General features: G+C 37.3%; 1 protein-coding gene across 6 annotated transcripts in view; it reads right to left on the reverse strand.

Annotated features, from left to right (window-relative positions):
- LOC126972286 (aminopeptidase N-like) overlaps window positions 1–25,236 on the reverse strand; it is a 51,609-nt gene extending 26,373 nt beyond the window's left edge. For 5 of the 6 annotated variants that reach the window (XR_007731111.1, XR_007731110.1, XM_050818930.1 and 2 more), the window contains exons 1-2: window positions 25,197–25,236; window positions 8,668–8,841 (exon numbers count right to left, since the gene is read on the reverse strand). Coding sequence is in view for 4 of the 6 variants with exons in the window: in XM_050818930.1 (XP_050674887.1) it covers window positions 8,668–8,835 (168 nt within the window). In the remaining 2 variants the exon portion in view is untranslated. Of the gene's footprint in view, window positions 1–8,667; window positions 8,842–11,254; window positions 11,345–25,196 lie in introns of those variants that run through there. The other variant, XM_050818931.1, reaches the window with a different exon arrangement.
- Between the last annotated feature and the right edge of the window lie 407 nt (window positions 25,237–25,643).

Raw genomic sequence — 25,643 nt, forward strand, 5'->3', positions numbered from 1 at the left:
CGGTTTGAGAATATTCTTAAGATGGTGTATTAGCGCGTGCTTAGGAAACATATGATATTAAAAATAATAAATAATAAACTACAAAAACGTAGTTTTTTTTTACTTTTTAGTATCAGTTCATAATAATCTACCTGAATTACAATTCGTAACTACAAACAAACAGACTTAGTTCTGCAGCGGCGCGACTAGTATACTTTAGTTATTTCCATAGTCCATTTTCTATGTCCATTATGTCCTATGGTATATTGCTATGGGGCAATGCTGCCAATATTAATACAATATGTGTTGTGCTGCAGAAGAGGGCTATTCGTGCTATTTATAACCTAGGTCCTAAAGTATCATTGAGAGCAAAATTCAAAGAAATTAACATCTTGACTGTTGCTTCCCAATATATTCTTGAAAATATGTTCATAGGCACATAAGTGAATTTGCTAGAAACTGTCATAACCATAATGTTAACACTAGGAACAGAAATAAACTTATAATGCCTACTACTCGGCTAAGTCGAGTTAATAAGTCTTTTGTGGGGCGATGTATATGCTTTTAAAACAAGATCCCAGAAAATGTTCAAAACAAAAATATTACGTTATTGAAAAGAATTAAAATTATTTAAAGAAAAAGAACGTTTGTGTGGTAAAGCTTACTATAACATAAATGACTTTCTTAATGATACCACAGATTGGGAATGGAGCGACCGCCCTCAGGCTATTAAATAATAAGTTTGATTGTACAATATTACTTTGTAAACATATTTTACGATGAAAAACAAAGTCCGCTGAGTTTGTTGCGCCCATTCTTCTCAGGTCTGAGGCATTTGTTTTGGAATGGGTGGTAGTTTTTGACTTTCAATAAGTGATGTCATATCCTATTTTGAATAAATATTTGAATTTGAATGAAAACTTCTCAAAAAGCTGTACACAAGAAATAATGATTTCAACCACGTAACCAAAAATTCTCATAAAATGAAAACTACTCGGCCAAAATATGTAAAATTTTTATGGGACCAAATGTCATCTATTCCGTACGTTTACATACGGCACAATTACGTACCTACATCGGATCAACAATCTTAGCGTAATCGGTGTACATACATAAAAAAATACCAATCGAATTGAGAACCTCCTCCTTTTTGAAGTCGGTGAAATTCAAAAATTAGTTATAACTAAATAATAGACAGACATATCTGAGATTCCAAGGATAGATGGTCTCAGGCCCCCGCTAATCCTTTAGGAACTCCTGGTGCTATAGTGGGTGTTACTACCCTCTAGGCCGCGACGGTTCTAGAATGCAATGTGAGTTGCGTGACACCTTTGATACGATGCGATTAGGTCGATGACCACTGATGAATTAATTATTAATATTATATGCGTATTGCGTGCGAACTCTACGATGCTCGGTGATAAAGTTTTGGTTACGGGGCGAGAGCCAATTAGCATTAGATTAGCCAATCAGATTCCAATGCGTCTGTTGTCTATGGGAATCTCTCTGTTTCTATTTTTTTTTTATGGAATAGGAGGACAAACGAGCGTACGGGTCACCTGTTGTCAAGTGATCACCGCCGCCCATACTCTCTTGCAACACCAGAGGAATCACAGGAGCGTTGCCGGCCTTTAAGGAAGGTGTACGCGCTTTTTTTGAAGGTACCCATGTCATATCGTCCCGGAAACACCGCACAAGGAAGTTCTTTCCACAGCTTTGTAGTACGTGGAAGAAAGCTCCTTATAAACCGCACTGTGGAGGACCGCCACACATCCAGATGGTGAGGATGATATCCTAACTTGTGGCGTGTCGTGCGAAGGTGAAATTCGGCGGCAGGAATTAGGTAAAACAGCTCTTCGGAACACTCCCCGTGATAAATGCGGTAGAAGACACACAATGAAGCGACGTCTCTACGCAACGCCAAGTGATCCAGCCGTTCACAGAGTACTGGGTCCCCGACAATTCGCGCTGCTCTGCGTTGCACGCGGTCAAATGGATCGAGCTGATACTGGGGTGCGCCAGACCAGAGATGACAGCAATACTCCATGTGTGGCCGGACCTGCGCTTTCTACAGCGCTAGAATGTGGGCCGGCTTGAAGTATTGCCGTGCTCTATTAATGACGCCCAGTTTCTTTGAAGCCAATTTGGCTTTGCCCTCCAGATGGCCACGGAATTGGCAATCGCTCGAGATTTCGAGACCCAGTATTCCGATACTAGGCGAGGCTTTTAGGGAAGTGTTGTCGAAGAGCGGTGATGCGACAAATGGGGTTTTTTAGTGGTAAACGCGCAAACTTGAGTCTTCTGGGGGTTAAATTGGACAAGATTCAATTTACCCCATTCCGCGACCTTCTCAAGAGAGGACTCGATAGAAGACACAAGTTTCTCCCGGCACTGGTCGACGATTTCCCGAGAGAGACGTGCATGGCCCGTGTATACGGCATCACCAGTGCTGTCATCTGCATAGCAATGAATGTTGGAGGTGTCCAACATATCATTGATATGCAGAAGAAACAGCGTAGGAGACAGCACACAGCCTTGGGGCACTCCAGCATTCACGGGCTTCGGGTTCGAGCAATGTCCGTCGACAACGACCTGTATGCTGCGCCCAGTGAGGAAGCTGGAGGTCCACTTGCACAAGCTCTCGGGAAGCCCAAATGATGGAAGTTTAGAGAGAAGCGCCTTATGCCATACACGATCAAAGGCCTTCGCTATATCCAGGCTAACTGCCAGGCCTTCCCCCTTGCTTTCAATAGCCGTAGCCCATCTATGTGTTAGGTATACCAGAAGATCACCTGCCGAACGACCATGGCGAAACCCGTATTGTCGGTCGTTGATCAACTGGTGACCCTCTTGGTATAAGAGCTGACGGCTAATTATGCTCTCCATGATTTTGGAGAGCAGGGAGGTAATAGCAATAGGCCTGTAATTTGCCGGATCCGAACTGTCTCCTTTTTTTTGGATCGGATGGACAAGGGCTGACTTCCATGAGTCAGGGACTACGCCTTTGGAATAAGAGTGCTGGAATAAACGCGTTAGCACCGGCGTCAACTCGGGGGCACACGTTCTAAGCACGATTGGAGAAATGCCATCCGGCCCGCTCGACTTCCTGACGTCCAACGAAAACAGAGCTCGCCTAACAGTTTTCTGTCTGAACTGTACTTCAGGCATAGAGCTCTGACACCGCGGGATGGTCGGCGGTGTTTTTCCGTTGTCGTCAAGAGTCGAGTTGGAGGCGAAAAGAGCGCACAGGAGATCGGCTTTCTCTTTTGCCGTATGGGCCAGGGTGTCATTCCTCATGTGCAACGGCGGCATGGACGGCTGGCTGAAGTTACCAAGAGCAGCTTTCGACAACGACCAGAACTTGCGTGTTCCGGTCGGGTAACTGGAAAGCTGCTCGCCGATTTTGACGACGTGTTTTGACTTTGCACGGGCGATTTGCCGCTTAAAAAATCTGGAAGCACGGTTGTAATTCCTCTTTGGAACTATGCAGTTCGGATCCTTTGTGCCCAGCGCCGCAACCCAAGTTCGATACGCCTGTTTTTTGCAGTCAGATGCTGCTTTAACTGACGCATCGAACTAAAGGAACCGTCTGATCTATAGTACCTATGTCATAACAACAAAGAGAATAAACAATTGCGGCGCAACCAGATGGCTAAGTATAATATAGATAAAAAGCTGCGGGGAAAACTATTTGTGTTTTGAGATTGAACACATTCACATAACGCTGATAACAGTTTGTATACAAGTAATCAAATTAACAGTAAATAAGCAGGACAAAATGAAGCGTGCAGGAGTAATACAGAGTCGCGACAGCCATGAAACATCTGTAACGAAACGTGAACCCGCAGGGTGCTGTATGTAATGTACTGTTGCTAAAGTGTCCGACACGTGAGATTGTTTGTTTATTACTCTAGTTAATGCTACCATATGAGCTACTTACTACACATAACATACATTATAAATTGATTGAAACGACATGGTCGTGGCTGAACCCTGTGGTTTCGGTGGCCTCGTAGTTCACCTCAAGTGCGTAAAACTATAGAAACGCAATTAGCGTAAGCGCCAAATAATTCTTTGAAGTGAAACTTCTTTAGAATCGTTGGGTTTGAACCGAAAAAGCGAGACGATAGAGACTAAACAGGTAAATATATAGGATTGAGGCGAGAAAATGAGATAGAAAACATTATACACATGTTTTGGTACCAGGCTATCTTAGTTGAAGAAAAGATTGGCTTATGTATGATTCGAGTATACCTTAATATATTCTGACATCATGCGTACGACGTTAATACGTCGTAATATATAGTAATCTACATAGACATCAGGAGAACATAAATATGTTAGCGGTGATAGTAATGTCTTTCACAGCGGTTGAAATCATGTGTCATCCTAGCAACATGTACCAGGATTTGATATGCAGTATAGAGATTCATGCACAATGCACATATTAAAATTATTATAACTGGATAGTATTAATCAATTAACTGAATATATTTCTCCACATTTTTTATAAAATACAAAAAAAGGTAAATTTTTAATTCCTTAAGTAGTCTACTATTTTTTTCCATCGGGAGAATTTATTTTATAGATTTACAGTTGGTTTAATAAACAATACGATGTTGCAAACTGCTGGTACCTACGTAATATCAACACTCGTGTAACCGTAACCAACATGTTATTGTGACGTTTTTCACACTCAATCGCAATTGATAATATTTTTTACATTTATTTGACTTTTAGTACTATTTTGTTTTATTGTTAAATCTGCAGTTAGGCGCATTATTTGGGGTTCCTTACACGAAGGGTCATCGGGAACCACAATGCCTCCGCTGTTCGCCTGTCCGTGTGTCTGTCAGTGGACTGTATCTCACACCGCAACAGTTGGGCGGATGAAATGTTGACAGAGAGTGTATTGCTGATAATGACAAGTTGTTTATTACAATTATTGTATTTTTCAAGTTCTCTTAGCGCCTTCTCTTGTTTAATAATAAAATTATTTAAAGAGTATCTATATTGGAACTTTCTTCCTGTGAACCAAACTGTGGAATACGCTTCCTTGCTTGTCTATCGTTTATCTTCATACCGTTTGTTCTAGTCAACCATGAAAAAAATTGTTGATTTTTTAAGTGCAACCTTATAAACGTGTTACATACCTGATGTTAAGTGATCATTTCTTCCACATTCTCCTGCAACACTAGAGGAGGCATTGTCAGCCGTTTAGAAAAGTGTACGCGCTTTTTTTGAATGTATCCATGTCATGCCGTCCTCGATACACCATACAAGGAAGCTTATTTCATAGTTTGGTTGTACGTGGAAGACAGTTAGTTGTAAGCCTCATAGTAGAGTAATGCTACACAGTTACATAAATCAATATCATTGTCTCCATGTCGCAACACACCTATTAATTATTTGTTACGCCGTTTTTTCATCACAATAAGGGACAAGCCGATCAGGACGTTCAGCTGATGGTAATTGATACGCCGTACCCATTACAATGCAGTGCCGTTCAGAATTCCTGAAAAATCCAAAAATTCCGAGTGACACTACAATTGCGATCGTTTTCTTGAGACATAAGATGTTAAGTCTCATTTGCCCAGTATTTTCACTAGCGTGTACAGTATTTCCACAGGCCGAAACACAGTAATGCTTACACATTACTGCTTCACGGCAGAAATAGGCGTCGTTGTGGCAGCACAATCTAGCCGGCATCCTGTGCAAAGGAGCCTCCCACCGATTTCGCCGTGTCGCTGAGATGTTTAATTACCCATTTTCTAAAAGATAGAATATCAAACAACATTATCTAAGTATAGGCAGTGAAAATATCATGTCATATAATAATATAGTGTATTATTTGTTCGTCCAAGCTGGGGCCATGTGATACGTTTTTTGGGGCGCGTGGGCGACTCCACAATAGCAATAATTCGCTTCGAAAGTTGCTTGCCTAATTTATTGCGTATTATTATAACAATATCTCTTATACTCGCAACAAAAGGAGACAAAGATTTCTTAAAATTATTCATGGTCAAATTTATTTATGCTCAGAACATATTTTGTGTTTGTTTTGGTTTCGTGACGGTTATTGAGGTCAGTGAACTACACGTTTAAATTTGTCCTGAAATAAAACGAATAAATGGAGTCTAATGTTTGCCACAGAGTAAGAGCGCTTTCGCACTATGTCCAATCAGAGTCCGATCCGTATGCGTGGAAACACGTCACAGTCCGGAGTAGCCGTAGAACTATTTCTACGGTAAACGGAAAGAAATTGGATGACGGAATCCGGATCTAGTGCGTAAGCTACCATAGTAATCTGCTTATCTAATATATATAAATTACGTGTCACGTTGATTGTCCGCGATGGACTCCCTAAACTTATGAACGGATTTACATGGGGATTACTTCATGGAGTGCAGTTTAGTCCAACTTGAGAGATAGGATAGTTTTTATTTCGATTTGGGACTCCTAATTATTTTTATTTGCAATATTTGTTTTGTATGGACATATTTTCTGTGAGAGAATTTATTGACGCACGGTTTGACAGTTCTGCTGTGAAACAATTTCATTATAACAACAAGGAGCATATGTTACGAAATCATCCTTGATGTTATGAAATATTGTTGACAAATCCATAAAAAACAGTATATTATTTATTATGTACAGAACAACGTCAGTCGGGTCAGCTAGTAGTATATAAGTATAAGTATATAACTACCATACCAACTACGTAGTGCGAATGCGCAAAATATTACTGTAATAACGAAACACAAACTAACTACTTCCGCCGTCTATTATTATTAAGATATATTTTTTTCTATTATTATTTATATATTCTAGTTAATTATATCAATTTGTTGGCGTTATTCGCTAAGGTTCGTTCAACTGAACCGGACGATTTCTATTATCGTTGCCAAAGGGTTTGTCTGTTGTTCATAAATTACACAAATAACAATATAAATTAATTAATTAATCATGCTATGTTTTCCTTACAATAACATCTTATGGAACTTGAAGGACCATAAAGGGATAATTCAGACAGTACAATGTTAAAACGTACTTCGGGAAGGAAAAATAAAGTAGAATTTAAATCTAAGGCCGGCAACGCATATCTGAGATGTTTAATATTGCAGATAACCGAGGCTAGGAGGTATATATACGATGGACCCGGCTTGTCAGCGCGTTTGCTCAATTCTCAATAACTGTGCGTTGCACATGGTCGAATGGTTCGTTTTTTCCTTTGAAACTACTTACAGGTTTGTAAATAAATGTGAAGGGAGTCACTCATTGACAACTTAACAAGGTCAAGGATGACATTGTAGATTTAATTACAGCGTTCCGGCAAGAGAGTAAATCTTCACTGTAGCCATTATTGAGAATCAAATCACATTAAATTTAACGCGAATCTGCGCGCTACTTCAGCATAGTTGATTGGTTTATACACGCTTTGTCAAGTGCCATCATTGTAATGAAATCTGTAGAACTGACTTTTTTTACAGGATCTGATTTTTTCATACTCATGAGGTCTCTATGTGTTTTTGCGTATGGAAGGAATTTGCCGAAAACAATTAAAGCCTCCATTTACATTATTACGGAACACGTTACTGCTTTTGTGAACATATAAAATTCCCCAATGTTCAAAGAGAAAGGGGGCGGTCGCCTATAATAAGTGAACTTTTACAACCTTGACATCTTCCATAAAAAATACCAAGTTTCGGCTAGCTTTTTAACTTTCTGAATTCTCCGGCTGCGTACGTTAGTATGAGGCTCTCAAGGATGTGAGCAAAAATATTTAGCACAATTAAAGATTAAATAGAGAAGAATTTTCAAATACAATTAATTACATATTGATAAACTACGGCACAAAGACTAGAGAATGTCGTAACTAAAATATAACATTTACATTACATATTATATTCTTTAATAATAATATATTTATACTAGCTGCCCCGACAGACGTTGTTCTGTAGATAAAATAATTATCAAAATACTGTTTTATAGGAATTTGCCAAGAATATTTCAAAACATCAAGAATTATTTCGTAAAATATGCTCCCTGTTGTTATAACGAAATTGTTTCACAGCAGAACTGTCAAACCGTGCGTCAATAAATTCTCTCACAGAAAATATGTCCATACAAAACAAATATTGGAAATAAGAATAATTATGGGTCCCAAATCGAAATAAAAAGTATCCTATCTCTCAAGTTGGACTAAACTGCACTCCATGAAGTAATCCCCATTAAAATCCGTTCATTAGTTTAGGAGTCCATCGCAAACTTGTTACGTTTATTTTAATTTATATATTATATAATATATAAAGTTTTAGCACCTCAAGCCGAACTAGATGGAATCTGTATTTCGGCTTACAATGTCAATCCCCTCAAAATGTATCAGGCTTTGTTATAGTGGTCTGAGGTCTGATCCTCTCTTTGTGTGTTATGCTGGTGAATGAGAAGTGTGAGTGTGACACGGTGAGTCTGCAGTTGGGAATAAGTGTGATTTGTGACAGTATGTGAATGAACATGTTAATGACAGATACGGTTTTATGAATAAACAATAGTAGGTAATAATATATTTTTACATTTATATTCTAAAATAATTCGATATTTATTCAACAACTATATGATTATTATAAAAAAATATCTAAGAACAAATAATCGTCAATGAGATAATAAATAAATCCCAGCTTGCCTCACCATTATATCAACTACGCCGAAATAGCTGTAGTTAGTGGCAGGGTCGAGGTCGTACGCCAACTTGACGTCATAGTGCGAGGGCGTGACGTCAGCGGGCAGCTGGTAGTCACCGGCTCCGGAGCTCAGCTGGAGCACCGCCAGCGCGAACAGGGCGAGGCACCACCCCATGGCTTACTGAAACAAACATATTTACTTCAATATTGATACATATTGTCATAATCATAATGTTAACACCAGAAACAAAAATAAACTTAGAATGCCTACTACTCTGCTAAGTCAAGTTAGTAAGTATTTTGTGGGGCGTTGTATTTGCTTCAAGCTTGTATAGCAAGATCCAAGAAAATGTTCAAAACAAGTGTATTACGAAATTGAAAATAATTGTTAAAAAACGCTTAGTGATAAAGGTTACTATAACATAAATTAATACCACAGATTGAAAATGGTGCGACCGCCCTTAGGCTATTAAATAATAAATTTTATTGTACGATTTTACATTGTAACCATATCTTTAGCCCGCTGATTGGATCGAGCTGCACAACCCACGAGTGATTTCCGCTGAACGCCAATACATCCCACGGCTTGTTAGAGAAGCTATAGAACTTAAAAGCATCCTAACAATTTTAATAGGGAGGATGGTTTTAGGCTAGCGCAAACGAGGAATCCTGTGGTCTCTCTCTGCAGTACGAATGCAATAAAAAAACCCGGAAGTATGGACGTCGTTAGTATTGTGTGTCTTGAATTAGGGAATCAAAGACCAAAACGAACTAGGCGCCAAGTGGACAGATTGATGTACTATTAGTGTCAAGTGTTTCTCGCCGCCAGCGCAGTTCCGCCCTGACCACGATTCATGCAATTGGATTGAAATATCGGCATCAAATATATAAAATATATATATATCGTGAGTACCCGTCATAATAATTACAATGTTGAAGTTCCGCGATGATAAAAGTTTAAAAACATAATTTACCAAGTAGCTTTTAACTTTTGAGTTATTAAATATCTTAACCCGAATATATTAAGAGTTGAAAGGCGAAATCCAAAATAGTCGCCATGGAAGCATCACAGCAAAATATATCTATTCCGTGCAAGTCACTGATTGATAGGACAGATTCACTGTTTTAACTCTTTCTGGTTCTGATGTCGAGCAATATCGAATGTATCAAGAACTTGACATGTTTATTTACATTAAGATGTATGCATGGTTTGATCGTGAATAAGTCAAGTTAATTTGAATTTGTTATTCTCGATACAGTCGACTCTACTACATTCCCCAAGTCCCCAAGTATGGCCCGAACTGATGATCTGAATGCGATGCGAGTCAGATACCATCGTCATATATTTTCCGTAGGGTAGTTACGATGATTCTTATTATTAGTATTATGATGTTGCTGTTAAGAGGTAAAACGATACCACTAACATACGTTTTACTAATAAAAATATAGTATATACTAAGTAATACATGTGAAAATACATCTATCTTTTAAATAAATCATAACTTTTAAAAAACTGAATATATATGAAGTTTTGCCTTCGATATCTGTTATTTGTATACATCTAAACATAATATGAATAATGGACGACGCCCCACATTCCAGTCAACACTGGAGTAAACAATTTACCGACCGGTATAATGTTGTTGATGAATGCGTCATTTATAGAGGTAAGTAAGGTAATATTATGTTGACTGTTTCTGATGTTAAGTTATTACAACCACGGCAATATTAGAGGAATTACAGGATCTCTGAAAGAAGGGATATATAATCTGATTTTTATGGTGATCGTGTCACATTTTTTCATGTAATTACGAACCGATACGTATTACAGGACCTGTTTAACTTAGTCGTTGTTTAACTTAGTAGCGTAAAAAACATCGATTTGGAACACCATCTTTAAAAGTAATTTCTACAGTTAGAACATTGTCCTCGGACTCTCGATCATCAGATGTTGTAAATAATCAGATTAAATTAATTTATTCATATCAAATTTATTTACTCTTTTTGTGAGTTTTCCATTTAACAATTAAAGACAATTAAGCAATTTGAACCAGTTTGTAGATTGAAATACTACATTACCACACCTGGAGCTAAAGGAATAAAGATCACAATTTGTCGGAGAGAGACAAATGAGAGATCCTATCCATTAATTCTGAGGCGTGACGGGCGCAGAGTGTGGTGAGGAGTGCTGGCGCCCAGGTCATGATAGTTCCAATCAGGGGCATAGCTACCGCCGTATTTCCCGTATCAATTATACGAGATTAGGCAAGGCGAGTGTATATTTAATTTGAATTGCTTGTAAATATTTTGGAAAAAGTGACAGTAAAAATATTTCTTTTAATTTTATGCAAACATTTTTTTTCCTTTCGTGAGAAATCTTTACCCTTGATAAGGGCCGGCCCACTGGTTTCAATATCATATATTTACGCCCTGCCAAATATTGAACGCTCTATCTATAAATTTATTTACACAATACACTATACAGTCTATGCTGTTCAAAACTCTACAATAACATTTTTGTTATTTTTTACCTTAAATATAAATCTACAATAAGATCTGAATAGAATGACCTCAACAGTAAATGTAATACTCACTTTATAACTGTTGCAATTGTTAAACATTGCGATATTTTAATAATAACAACGTCGCCGGACCCACCATTATTTGTATTACAACCGCTCATCAGGTTGGCTGATTGTCACTAACAACTGTCAATCTGTCATTCAAGTTTTTCTTTTTTAATTGGGAATGGGATTTTCGTGTCTCGCTTCTTGTGTATCTTCTTACTATTTTGCCATTACAAATTATACTTACACATGAAGACTACATATTAACTAAGTAGTTATTTAATTACTTAATAAGGTGCAAATAATTAATTTTAAATACGAAATCTACGTATTATATGTATTATCGACTTTTTATAATATTTAACATCTTGCCTTGAAATAAACAGCTTTCCAAATCATTGACAAATATTTTGGGTCACCACATTAATTGATAGACATTATTTTACCAACAATCATACCTACCACATATGACACTTTGTTTTTTATGATAATAAGAGACGAGACAAGCAGGACGTTCAGCTGGTGATAATTGATACGGCCTACCCTTACAATGTAGTGCCGTTCAGGATTCTTGAAAAACCCAAAAATTCTGAGCGGCACCAAAATTGCGCTCTACACCTTGATACGTAAGATGTTAAGTCTCATTTGCCCAGTAATTTCACTAGCTACCCTTCAGACCGAAACACAAAAGTGTTTACACATAACTGCTTCACGGCAGAAATAGGCGCCGTCGTGGTACCCATAATCTAGCCGCCATCCTGTGCAGACGAGCCTTCAACTAGTACCGCCTTTCTATAAAAGGCTCGTCACTCAAACCCTAAAGAGCAATTCTAGAATCATGGAATGATTCACACATAGGAAAATATATATTTGATGATAAAAAGATTCTTAATCTCGGAATATAAGACAGAACAAGCAGGTGACCCACATTACCTTAAATGGTAACAATATGGTCTCAACGCAATACAAAACTATCTATCGAGTTAGTGGCGTTCAGGTAGATGCTCTTGGACGCCACGGGTTATCCTGCCTAAAATCGGCAGGCCGTATCAGTCGTCACGCCAGCATTAATGAAGTCATCCGCAGGGCATTTGCCGCTCTTAATATACCAGCTGTTTTAGAGCCAAATGGCATTACCCGCCGCGATGGCAAGCGTCCTGATGGAATGACGCTGGTGGCTTGGGCACGGGGAAGGGCGCTGGTGTGGGGCGCTACTTGCGTCGACACTCTGGCTTCTTCTCGTGTCCAAGTTACGTCAGTTGGTGCTGGGGCTGCTGCTTCGACTGCCGAAGACAGCAAGCGTCGCAAATATGTTGGTCTCAGTGAGTCATAAATCTTTGTGCCGTTATATATATATATATATATATATATATATATATATATATATATATATATATATATATATATATATATATATATATATATATAAATATTATATTGTGTTTTATTTTATGTTACAATACAAGATTTTCTGATGACTAATAATATCAAAATATAGACATGACATCCGAATTATGGTCGGCACCCTAACGGGTCACACAACACTGAACAAACACCTATTTACAATCGGCGTTACGGACAGTCCTAAGTGCAGGGGCTGTCTAACCGAAGATGAAACGGTCACTCACGTAATCCTGGAATGTGCTGGGGTGGCCAACCAAAGGGCACAAACCTTAGTAAATACAAGGTCGCTCCAGGAAGTCTGCGAACACCCCAGGAGTGTTCTGAACTTCTGGAAGGAGCTGGGCTGGTTGGAATGACTGGCCAACACTGCACGCAAAATGGACCCAATGAAGCGGTCTAATTGCGGAAACAGGAGCCCTTTACCAATGTGCCGTTTGGTGTCGAGACACTTGGCCCGTGGGGCCCAGAGGCGCGGAGAATGTTCAAAATACTATCTTCGCGCCTCAATAAGGCAACCCAAGCGCTGGCAGCTATTTCGGTCAACGGATCAGCCTTGCTATCCAACGCGGTAATGCTGCCAGTATTCTTGGTCGCTTCCACGTAATGATAGTTTTAATTTTATGTAGTCGTAGTATTGTAAATATAGTTATAAGATTTGTTTTGTTAAAGAGGTTGATTTTTATCTATCGAGTTGCGTATTTCAATACGACTCCGCCACTCATATTACATTCGGAGGAGCTGTTCAGGTACGAATTTCTAACCCGGACATCACATGACGAGCGTAACCTCATGTGCATCAACAAACGCGGTTTTCGCACGAAACGTTTTATCTTATTTTCATAATCTTCCGGATATAATGTTTCTTAACTGATAAAACTGGATCTTTAAGCTTAGAAAATACTTTCACCATAAAAGCCAGCAACGCATCTCTTGCCTTCTCATATTGCAGATATCCATGATATTTCCATCCAATTGCATGAAGTTCCGCCATGTAGATATCGTGAGCACCCGTCATAATAATTACAATGATAAAGTTCCGCGATGATAAAAGTTTAATAACATCTACTTACTACCTACAAGCTCGAACGAATTGGACGACGTGCAGCTTGCACGACTGCTGTTAATACTTTAATATTGTCCAAAATGATAAACAGAGAGACAGAATATAAGCTTTTTCCGTATTAAACTCTTTATATAATTAGCTCTTTCCTCGTCTGACTAACGGACATTTAAAAGGTTAATATCAATACGTATAATGATGTAATACTTAATTTAAGGAGTTACACGTTACAAATATAATAATGTTTAAACCAGTTCTATCTGAGTCACCGTCGGTTTTTCATATTTTTTTATAAGATAATGTATCGAGATACAGCCTAGAATGCAATTGGGCCTACAATGCAAAGCCTTCTCAGTAGCCCAGTAATTTCACTGGCTACAGCACTCTTCAAACCCAAACCACATCACTGATACAGGTCGCTGTAGTTCCCTGAGGAAAGAACCCTCGAACTGCTATTGTCTGCTGAGGTTCAATAACAAATACATTATTTTTATACCTCTAGAATTCTTGGTAACGAGTTAATATGAATAACATACAAAATTTGGAAAATCCAAAAGTGCACTGCTCACACGCTTATTATATGCGAAGAGAAAACAATTGCGAGATAACTTCAATTAATCAAATATCTTCGTTTAAAACAAATATTATAGCGTTGTGAAACAATAAGTAGTTCTTTGTGTTAAGTCATTTTCTTTCGTATTTGTTTAGTATATATAAAAAAATATTGGTTGAAAACACACACTGAAACATAAAATGTGTCGAATCAGATCAAACAGCTCTTCTGTGATAAATGCGATAAAACCGAATGAAGTGACGTTCTACGTAACCCCAAGTGATCGACTCGTTCACAGAGCAGTGGGTCGCCGACAATTCGAGCTGCTTTGCGTTGCACGCAGTCAAATGTATCGAGCTGATACTGGATGCGCCAGAACAGAGATGACAGCAATACTCCATGTGAGGCCAGATTTGCCCTTTGTAGAGCGCTAGAATGGGCCGGCTTGAAGTATTTATTATTAGAGGCCAAGCTCTAGCAGTGACCCCCGTTTGTTTGAAATCAATTTGGATTTGCCTTCCAGATGACCTCGTTTTCCTTTACTATGCGAGGTATTAATTGTGTTCAGTTTAGGGTGTGTTTTGTTAGCATACGAACGATATCAGTGCACATATATTAAATTCGCGATACAAACATTTCAATTACCCGCTTTATTACATAAATATAATAGAATACATCTTATCTGGAAAACTTTCTCTAGTTGTGGAGGGAGATAGAGGTGTATGTATTTATTGCGGACGAAGTCGCGAGCAGAAGATAGTCGGTATATAAATAATTCCACGTGCCACATCGGCATGCCCGGCATTATAACGATAATGCAATACGACAACAATAAAGAGGTTGACCATGAACAGGAGGCTAACTGTGTAAGTAGGTCGACAGCAGGCAGTAGATACTAGCGCCCACCACAAGGGTGTCACTTTATTTATCGAGGCCAGGATTATAATCTACAGATCCTTTTATCTTATTGTTTTACATATCTAAGACATAAGGACACATATAATTTTTAAATTAAAACTAGCTGACCCAGCAAACGTTGTATTGCCAATTAAAGTAAGAAAAAAATCAATAATTTGAGGAAATACAAATAGGTGATGACCGATTCTCAGACCTACCGAAAATTATATCGTACATAAAATTGATCGTACTACCAATGACGTTCTAGAACGTCATTGCGTTCTAGAAAAATCATTGTATTCGATTGCCATATAGGGTTGTACCCTATTGCGGATATGTGGATGGAACATAAAAATCACGATACAAAAATAGGTGTTGATAGCAGACAAATGAAAATTTGAAGTTGTATGTCTGTTTATGTTACAACATAATTAAATAAAAATAAAAAAAATATCAAAAAAAAGTAAAAAAAAAATATTTTGACGTGGGTCACCCTGGTGGGTGATATATCATTTAGGGGTATGAAAAATAGATGTTGGCTGATTCTCAGACCTATCCGACATGCACACCTAAATTCATACAAATTGGTTCTGTCGTTTCGGAGGAGTTTGGTAACAAACACCAGGACACGATAATTTTATATATAAGACGAGAATTTTATATATTACATGTATTTTTTCCTTACAACAGCATAAGCATGGCTTGACGACCCAAGTTGCCCAGTGGTTATTCACCCTGCCTACTGAGCTAGAAGTCTCGGGTTCGAATCTCGGTACGTGCAAGCATACTTGAATATGAATGTTTGCTTCTAAGCCATTGATATTTATGTATGTTATAATATAATATACCTATTATTGTGTGGCACACAGATAATTTGTGTGAGATTCAATAAGAGGTAAAAGTGACAGCAAATGCGTAAAACAGTCCAAAAGCAATTTGTTTAATATGTATAATTAATTATTATTTTTTTTATTTGAGATAATAATGTATTAAATTGTGGGCGCGGATATCAACTCTGGTTTTCACTTGGGAAGAGGAAAGCTTATTTTAATCGTGTTATTGCAACGGTTGAAATTTGCAATACTGTTAATAATGAAGTCGACAATAATATTATAGACACAAACAATTAACTGATGGCACAGAGTAGGAATAGATACTCACGTATTATCCTTAAATAAAAAAAATATTGAAGTAGCGTTACTCTACGGAAATCCATAATTATCCAAATGTTTTGAGTTTTCTTGAGTGTTAATTCCGCCAATATTTGTCTTCAATTCAAGTAAACTCAAAACATTTGGTTAACCTTAAATAACTTATAATCCCAATGATGTTGTATTAACTGAAGGTAGCTCATATAAGGTACATAAATATATATCAAGGAGCGATCGTCTGTGTAGGTGTTGTTTCCATGGTTACGATAATATAACAATTCAATCGGATTTCGTTTACAATTTCATGAGTTTAATTTACCAGCGCGGCATTATTATTAATATCCTAGACAAAAGTTACCTTTTTGACCCTCAAAACATAATCTATCAGGCAAATATCATTATATTTATAAACGTGATTATTATTTTACACATGAAGTTTGTTTGTGTCGTGTAACCACATGAGTAACTAGTTATAACTACGAACAAAAAATAGTAGTTAAAAAAAATACGCATAGAAAATTTATTTTGAAATTTAAAATTAACCACAATTCCTGCCTTATAGATGAAAATTATATAAAATAACAAAAATATTATTTTGCAAACACGGACGAGTTGTAAAAGAAGGACTCCTTACATAACAGTGAAGCACGAAAACAAGCCGGTAAACGTGTAGATAGATACATTGCCCCACGCATACACTTACACTAATACAAGCCGATCGGCCGCCATTATGAGAATTGCCATCGTTTGTGAAAGATCAGTTTGCGTCGCAATAAAATATTTAAAAACAGCCGTCGTGCGTTGTGAAAAAGTGTAAAAACAATACTATAAAAGTATTTGTGGATATCTGATTATTTAAGGGAGAAAAAATCGTGTAACTGGTATACTCCGTAACCGCACACACACTAGCATAAAGGTGCTTCACTTGCTAATATCACGGCTCAGAGTCCTTCTTTTTTTAATAGTCCGTGTTTGCAAATTGTAAAATGGAATAATTTTATCAAATTAATATAATGTCATCGGTCCTCGATAAAAGTACGAAGTTTTAACAAAATCTGGTCGTTTAATGTGGGTTAAAATCGCGCCCAAATGAGTCGGATACAAACAAACATACACACAGGTGAAGCTATTAAAAAGCGTGTAAAAAGATAGAGCCGTCGCGTCGGTCATTTTTAAGTATAAACTTAGTATATTAGCGTTAGTACACTAGTATACTAAGTTGTTTTGTTATGTTTTCAAGACACTACAAAAGCTAGGTATCTCTCGTATATTCGTATATCGTACTATCGATAGATTATACCCAATCACGTCTTCTGTCGTAGAGCACAATGATCTGCGGCAGCGTGCTGCTAAAAACTAAAAAAAACGGCCTAGTGCGAGATGGACTCGCTCATGAAGGGTTCCGTAGCAGCAAGTAACAGAATATAAAAGTTCTTGTAGTTCATTGTAACATTGATCAATATTTTAAGTGTATTTTTTTTTCTATTAGGTTATTGATAATACGATATGAAAAAACTACTTACTAGACCTCGTTCAAACCAATTTTCGGTGGAAGTTGCCATTGCCTTTGCATGGTAATGCAAAGGCAATGGTAATGTACATCATATATTTTTTTTAGTTTTATCGTTCTCTTATTTTGGAAGTAACAGGGGGGGACTGGAATTTTACCACTTTGGAAGTGTCTCTCGCGCAAACTATTCAGTTTAGAAAAAAATATATTTTAGAAACCTCAATATCATATCTATAGATTTGATGAAAAAAAGTTTTGAGTTTTATTTCTATGTATGGGGAACTCCGAAAATTTCTTTTTTTATTTCAATTTTTGTGTGAAAATCTTAATGCGGTTCACAGTAATAGTAAATGTATTACTTACCAAGTTTCAAGTTTCAACAGTACCTATAGTTCTTATAGTTTCGGAAAAAAGTGGCTGTGACATACGGACGGACAGACAGACAGACATGATGAATATATAAGGGTTCCGTTTTTTGCCATTTGGCTACGGAAAAAGGCTGGTAATATTGTTAAAGCCAAAACTAGTCGAAATCCTTAAGGAAGGAAAACATTATCACAAGACATAAAGATTTCCGCTAAGACTCTTGTTTATCTACTCTATATACTCGCGTATCATGAGAGAACACCTGAAGCTTGATGCTTATCGTCTCTATACAGTGCATGCCCCAATCCCTACAGTTTAACTCCAGTGTGAGTGGCTCCAAATGCTTGCTGTCCAGAAACGCGTATGAAAAGTATAGCAATATGGTTTTCACTGATCAAAATATGTTCACAATTAAAAAGCACTACAACTAGCAAAATGAAAAAGGTACTCTAGGTAGAAGAAACTTCACGAGTAGTCGGTAAAAGTGCATTGTGGGGGGTATCTTATCATTTTTTATTTAATTTTTTTATGGAGGAGGATAAACAAGCGAGGTCACCTGGTGTTAAGTGATCACCGCCGCCCACATTCTCTTGCAACACCAGAGGAATCACAGGAGCGTTGCCGTCCTTTAAGGAAGGTGTACGCGCTTTTTTTGAAGGTACCCATGTCGTATCGTCCCGGAAACACCGCACAAGGAAGTTCATTCAACAGCTTTGTAGTACGTGGAAGAAAGCTCCTTGAAAATGGCACTATGTAGGACTGCCACACATTCAGATGGTGGGAATGATATCCTAACTTTTGGCGCGTCGTGCGAAGGTGAAATTCGGTGGAAGGAATGAGGTGAAACAGCTCTTCAGAACCTCGATAATTCAAGCTGATCTGCGTTTCACGCGGTCAAATGTCTCGAGCTGATACTGGGGTGCACCTGACCAGAGATGACAGCAATACTCCATGTGTGGCCGGACCTGCGCTTTCTAGTACGCTAGAATGTGGGCCGTGCTCTATTAATGACGCCCAGCTTCATCGAAGCCAATTTGGCTTTGCCCTCTAGACGGCCTCGGAATTGGCGAATCGCAAGAGCGGTGATACGACAAATTGGTTTTTTTTTGTGGTAAACGCGCAAACTTGAGTCTTCAGGGGGTTAAATTGGACAAGGATCAATTTACCCCATTCCGCGAACTTCTCAACAGAGGACTCGATAGAAGACACAAGTTTCGCCCGGCACTGGACTGCCCGACGATTTCCCGAGAGAGACCTGCATGGCCCGTGTGTACCCGTGCTTCACCAGTGCTGTCATCTGCATAGCAATGTATGTTGGAGATGTCCAACCTATCACAGATATGCAGAAGAAACAGCGTTAGAGATAGCAGCACACAGCCTTGGGGCACTCCAGCGTTCATGAGCTTCGGGTTCGAGCAATAACCGTCGACAACGACCTGTATGCTGCGCCCAGTGAGGAAGCTGTCAAAGGCCTTCGCTATATCCAGGCTAACTGCCGGGCCTTCCCCTTGCTTTCGATAGCCGCCGCCCATCTATGTGTTACGTATACCAGAAGATCGCCTACCGACCGACCATGGCGAAAGCCGTACTGACGGTCGTTGATCAACTTGTGACCATCTAGGTATATACCTTGGTATGCGGTATGTATCTTAATTATACTCTCCATGATTTTGGAGAGCAGGGAGGTAATAGCAATAGGCCTGAAGGTCGCCGGATCCGAACTGTTTCCATTTTTTTTGGATCGAATGGACAAGGGCTGACTTCCATGGGCCTGACCCACTACGCCTTTTGAATAAGAGTGCCGGAATAAACGCGTTAGCACCAGCGTCAACTCAGTGGCAAACATTCTAAGCGGTCTAACGTTGGAGAAGTGCCATCCGGCCCTCTCGACTTCGTGACGTCCAACGAAAACAGAGCTTGCCGAACAGCTTTCTGACTGAACTGTACTTCAGGCATAGAGCTCTGACACCGCGGAATGGTCGCCGGTATTTTTCCATTATCGTCAAGAGTCGAATTGGAGGCAAAAAGAGCGCACAGAATATCGGCTTTCTTTTTTGCCGTATTGGCAAGGGTGTCATTCCTCATGCTTTTGACAATGACCAGAACTTGCGTGTTCCAGTCGGGTAACTGGAAAGCTGCTCGCCGAATTTGACAACGTGCTTTGATTTCGCACGGGCGATTTGCCGCTTAAAGAATCTGGAGGCACGGTTATATTTCCTCTTTAGAACTTTGTAGTTCGGATCCTTTTAGCCCAGCCCGCAACCCAAGTTCGACACGCCTGCTTTGATATCATGGACAAAGCCTCATTTTTGTGTGAATGAAAATGAGTAAAGACGTCTATCAATTGACTGTCTTAGATCGTATTGTGAAACCTCTTCCTGTCTTAGTCTTCTTCTTGTGTTTCAATAAAGCATTTAAAAATGTACCTTGTGTGTAACTTTTCCAGCAAGACTAGTCCAGCCCGGATCTGAACCCATTGAACTACAAATAATGGTCAGTCTTCGAAGACATGGCCCGCCCGAAACGACAAAGTTGAATAAAATATTTTTTTATTTATTGGTGAGACTTCAGTAATTCCATATAAATGTTGTTATTGTTAGATTACGTCATAAAAAAATAATGTATTTTTATATTTTATAATAGAACCAATGGTCATGCTACGTATTTCAAAGTATTTATTTTTAAGAGCACAGTCGAAAATAGGTAAGTAATCGCGAAAATTGTGCTGCGAGACAGGTAATGTCCTCCTCTGTAAATTAGAGTGATCGTCTTTCTAAAATCACCGCTTTTCATTGAAAGTAATACAAAACATTCACATATTTATATAATTGTAACATGGGTGACGAATCAATGTCACACATTCGAAATAATAATTGTACGCACGTGTGCAGTTCGTAGCGATGGTCGTTCTATATAATATAATAATAATAAGTAATTCTATATAATATAATAAATAAGAATATCGAATGATATTTATATACAGCGGGGCAAACGACCAAGTGGCGGACTCCCGCCCATCATGTACAATACCGATGTTCATATGAAGCAAAGTTTATGCCCAAAATTGCCCTGACGAATAATTAGCCCAATAGTATGAAACACTGACTTAATGAGGTGGATTCTGCTTCGAATCTCGGTAGCAACATTTATATGATAAATCTTAATATATATAAATCAGGTGACACGTTGTTTGTCCGCGATGGACTCCTAAACTAATGAACGGATTTTAATGCGGATTACTTCATGGAGTGCAGTTTGGTCCAACTTGTGAGATAGGATAGTTTTTATTTCGATTTGGGACCCATAATTATTTTTATTTTCAATATTTGTTTTGTATGGACATATTTTATATGAAAGAATTTAGTGACGCACGGTTTGACAGTTCCGCTGTGAAACAATTTTATTATAACAACAGGGAGCATTTTTTACGAATAAATTCTTGATGTTTTGAAATATTATTGGCAAATTCCTATAAAACAGTTTTGTTTTTATTATCTACGGAACAACGTTTGTCGGGGCAGCTAGTAATTATATAAATTTAACCTCTAGGTTGGAAAATTGAAAAAATAAATCTGTTTTAACGTCATTGCCGTATTACTAAGGTAAACCACATCATTTATGGCGGTATTTTTGCGGTAAACGAATACCTTTTTTACTGTCGTAACAGGGCGTTAGACGGTAAGGTGGTGTGGCCGTTATAATAAGCATTAGAGATGCGACATGAATAAATTGTGTATAATATTATGTATGTTATTCCGACCCAGTCATATAAATCATTATAATATTTCATATGAACAAGAAGCTGAGATATTTATTTAGTTACTCGTAGCTGATTGAAATTTCATATTTCACATAGATAATCGACACTATGGGTGGTATTCCTAAAATTTGCAGTTATAGTTTGTATTAAAAAAAGTTGGAATAACAACAAGAAATCAAGTAGTTTACCAGTGGGATGCTCCTTTGCACAGGATGATTATGGGGACCACAACGGCGCCTATGTATGCCGTGAAGCAGTAATATATACACGTTACTGTGTTTCGGCCTGAAGGGCGCCGTAACTAGTTAAATTACTGGGCAAATGAGACTTAACTCATGTCTCAAGGTGACGAGCGCAATTGTAGTGCAGCTCAGAATTTTTGGGTTTTTCAAGAATCCTGATCGGTACTGCATTGTAATGGGCAGAGCGTATCAATCACCATCAGCTGAACGTCCTGCTCGTCTCGTCCCTTATTTTCATAAAAAAAAGGTTGTTCGGATTTTGTGTTCACTATTATAGTGAATATTCATTCATTTCAGTAAGAGACCATTCGCTTTGATATTAAATATTAAAAAAACAGAAGGGATTGCAGGCAGTACTTCATACCTGTGCGAATAGGACCTAAATTATATTATAATATAAGGTAGATTCATTAAGTAGGTTAGTTTCTCTTTAAAAACGCAACATCGCTGTACAATAAATAACAAAGTACAAGTAAATTGTCAGCATCGTGTAACTAGTCAGCAAAAAATATGTCAGAAACAAAATGGCCGCTCTTCTATTAATTGTTACAACGTGTATTGATGTCGTCAGATTAAAATAATTATGAAAAGTTAACAAATTGACATCAGTAGGTAATGAGGTTATTAATTCAACAGATATTATTATAAGTTATATCAAAATATAGAAGAGAAGTAATGAGCAATTACCAAAATAAGGAAATAATGTCGACATCAATATTTAATTTTAAAAAGTTGCTGTTTATTATATTAGTATTATAGTCATGCGAGTTTGTCTACGTTTTATATCATAATCATCATCATTTCAGCCGGAAGACATCCCCTGCTGGACAAAGGTCTCCCCCAAAGATATCCACGACGATCGGTCCTGCGTTGCCCTCATCCAACGTATTCCGGCGATCTTGACCAGATCGTCGGTCCATCTTGTGGGGGGCCTACTTACGTTTTATATACTTAATCAGCACAAATTTAAGTCAGCTTCTAATAATAATAATAATACTAGGACGTTTAAAAACGATGTTTGCGTAAGAGCACGCGACACAAGTGAAAACTTTATCAAGGTGAGGTTAATAATACGAACTACAACTAAATATTCAACGAAACATACTACCTTAGTCTAGACTAGAGACCGAACGAGCGTTGCACACTCGAACGTGTTGGCTCAGTCGCATTCAATACCCATTTGGTATCGAAAATGTTTTAGTAAATTATGAGGTATATAGGTATAGGTAGTATGTTCTACTCGGGCCTAAAAATCAAAATACCAAAGTTTTTTTTTTTCAAAATTATATTGGTGGTGTTCTAGAGTCCATGGCGGGGTAAACACAATAACATATTTTTTTTTATTCAGTAAACTTTTAAATATCTACATTAATTATGTAATATTGTTTTGTTTAGTCTTACTTATTTTTTACTTGCTGACCTGGCACATGTTGTTTTGCCATATAATTTTTTTTAGAGATAGACCGTTTCTTGGATATTGCTTTATTTTTATAAAATAAACGTAGCCTAAGTTACTCCTTATTACATCAGCTACCTGCCAATAAAAGTCGCCGGATTAGCCGGAACAAACAGAGAGACAGACCGACAGACAAAAATTTAAAAAAATGTTATTTTGGTGTATGTGTTCATAATATACATTTAGTAAAAAACGGTATTTTCAATATTACAAACAGACACTCCAATTTTATTTAAATGTATAGATAATTCACACAATATTTTTATAAATTATAGCCTATATGTTATTCTGGTGTGTAAGCTATATTATTGCAAAGTTTCATCAAAATCCATTCAGTAGTGTTTGCGTTAAAGAAGTTCAAACATACATTCAGACATACAAACTTTCACAATTATAATATTAGTAATTAAGTATTTCTCAGTCAAAAGTTTTAATTATTTCTCAGTATAAAGGCAAAAAACAAAACATTTCTTTCTCTACCTTTCAAGACAACAGCATTAACTTAAAAATAGTCTGGCGGGAAATAAATTCGCGAATAATTATTGAACACCAGACATTCATAGACAAATGAAGTTTTTCACTCTTTATTTTTTCTTGACACTCTACTTATTCCGAACATATTATAGTAGATTCAATAATTCATATTACATTACTATTTTTAATGACGACTCAAAAACGCTTAGTTTAAGTCTAATTGGATAAGGTTTATTTGACTTTGAGTCAAACAAGATTAGAAAATCGTTGATTCTTAACATCTCCGAAAAAATAATTTATATCTCGAGAACTTTCCAATAAATCGAGAATAACGACCCTTTTCATTTCGGCTAAATCTATATCCATAGATGGCTAATGTAATTTAATAATTTACTAGCTGACCCAGCAAACGTTGTATTGCCGATATTAAAATCGCGATACAAAAGTAACTGTTAATCGTAGATGGGTGAAAATTTGAAGATATTTTTATATATGTATTTTTAATGCTGACACATAATCAAACAAATTAAAAAAAATGTCAAAAAAAAATCGTGTGGACCACCCTTAATATTTAGGGGGATGAAAAATAGATGTTGTCCGATTCTCAGACCTACCCAATATGCACTCAAAATTTCATGAGAATCGGTCATGCCGTTTCGGAGGAGTTCAAAGTTTAACACCATGACACGAGTTTTATATATTAGATTGACGAATAATAATAAAAATTTATATAATAATACTAATGACAATTTATATAATAATAGATATTATAATATCTTGAAACTTAAAATATGTTAACTTATCATGAAATAAAAATAATGCGATTAAATTTCAATTACAACTATAAGAAAATAAATCAATATATATATTATCTACTTAGTACCAATATTAATTAAACTTTTTCTCAATTATCGACGAAAAGTAGTTGCTATTTAAAATAAAGCACTTTCAAATCTCTACTTTCCAGTTAAGTTCCATTTGGTATGATCGAGTTCGAAATCAAGAGAAAGCAGCCCAAGTTACATTAAAAATAATAATTGATATAAATAACTTTTATAAAATCATACGGCTAAGTTAAAATAAAATGCACACTTACTTATATAAGTGAACGTCCGACACAGCTGGACAACTTGAGGTGACTAAGTTAATTTTACATAACACGACGGTCGGCGGTCGGCGGTCCACTTTACCTATTTTTCTAGTCGTTATTTCTAATGACAATTATTGATTGATTTTACTTATGGACTTTATTAACTGTGACGTACGCGTTACAACTACCTCCTCCTTCAGTATTTATTTGTAAAGTTTTGATATGAATTATTAGTTCAAATCTTTATGATATTGAAAGACACACTTTGAATGTCTAGAAAACGTAAATAAAAGTATAACTTGTCAAAATAGAGAAATAAATAACTTCGCCAAGTATTGTAACTTAAAGGACTAAGTAATCCCTTACTTAGCTAATTTTAAGTTCGAGACAAAATTAAGATCCCTTAACACTTATCACCTTTTTGTTTCTAAAATTTGTTGTAGACATATTTCT

This window comes from Leptidea sinapis, chromosome 26 (assembly GCF_905404315.1).
Source record: "Leptidea sinapis chromosome 26, ilLepSina1.1, whole genome shotgun sequence".
NCBI classification, from domain to species: domain Eukaryota; kingdom Metazoa; phylum Arthropoda; class Insecta; order Lepidoptera; family Pieridae; genus Leptidea; species Leptidea sinapis.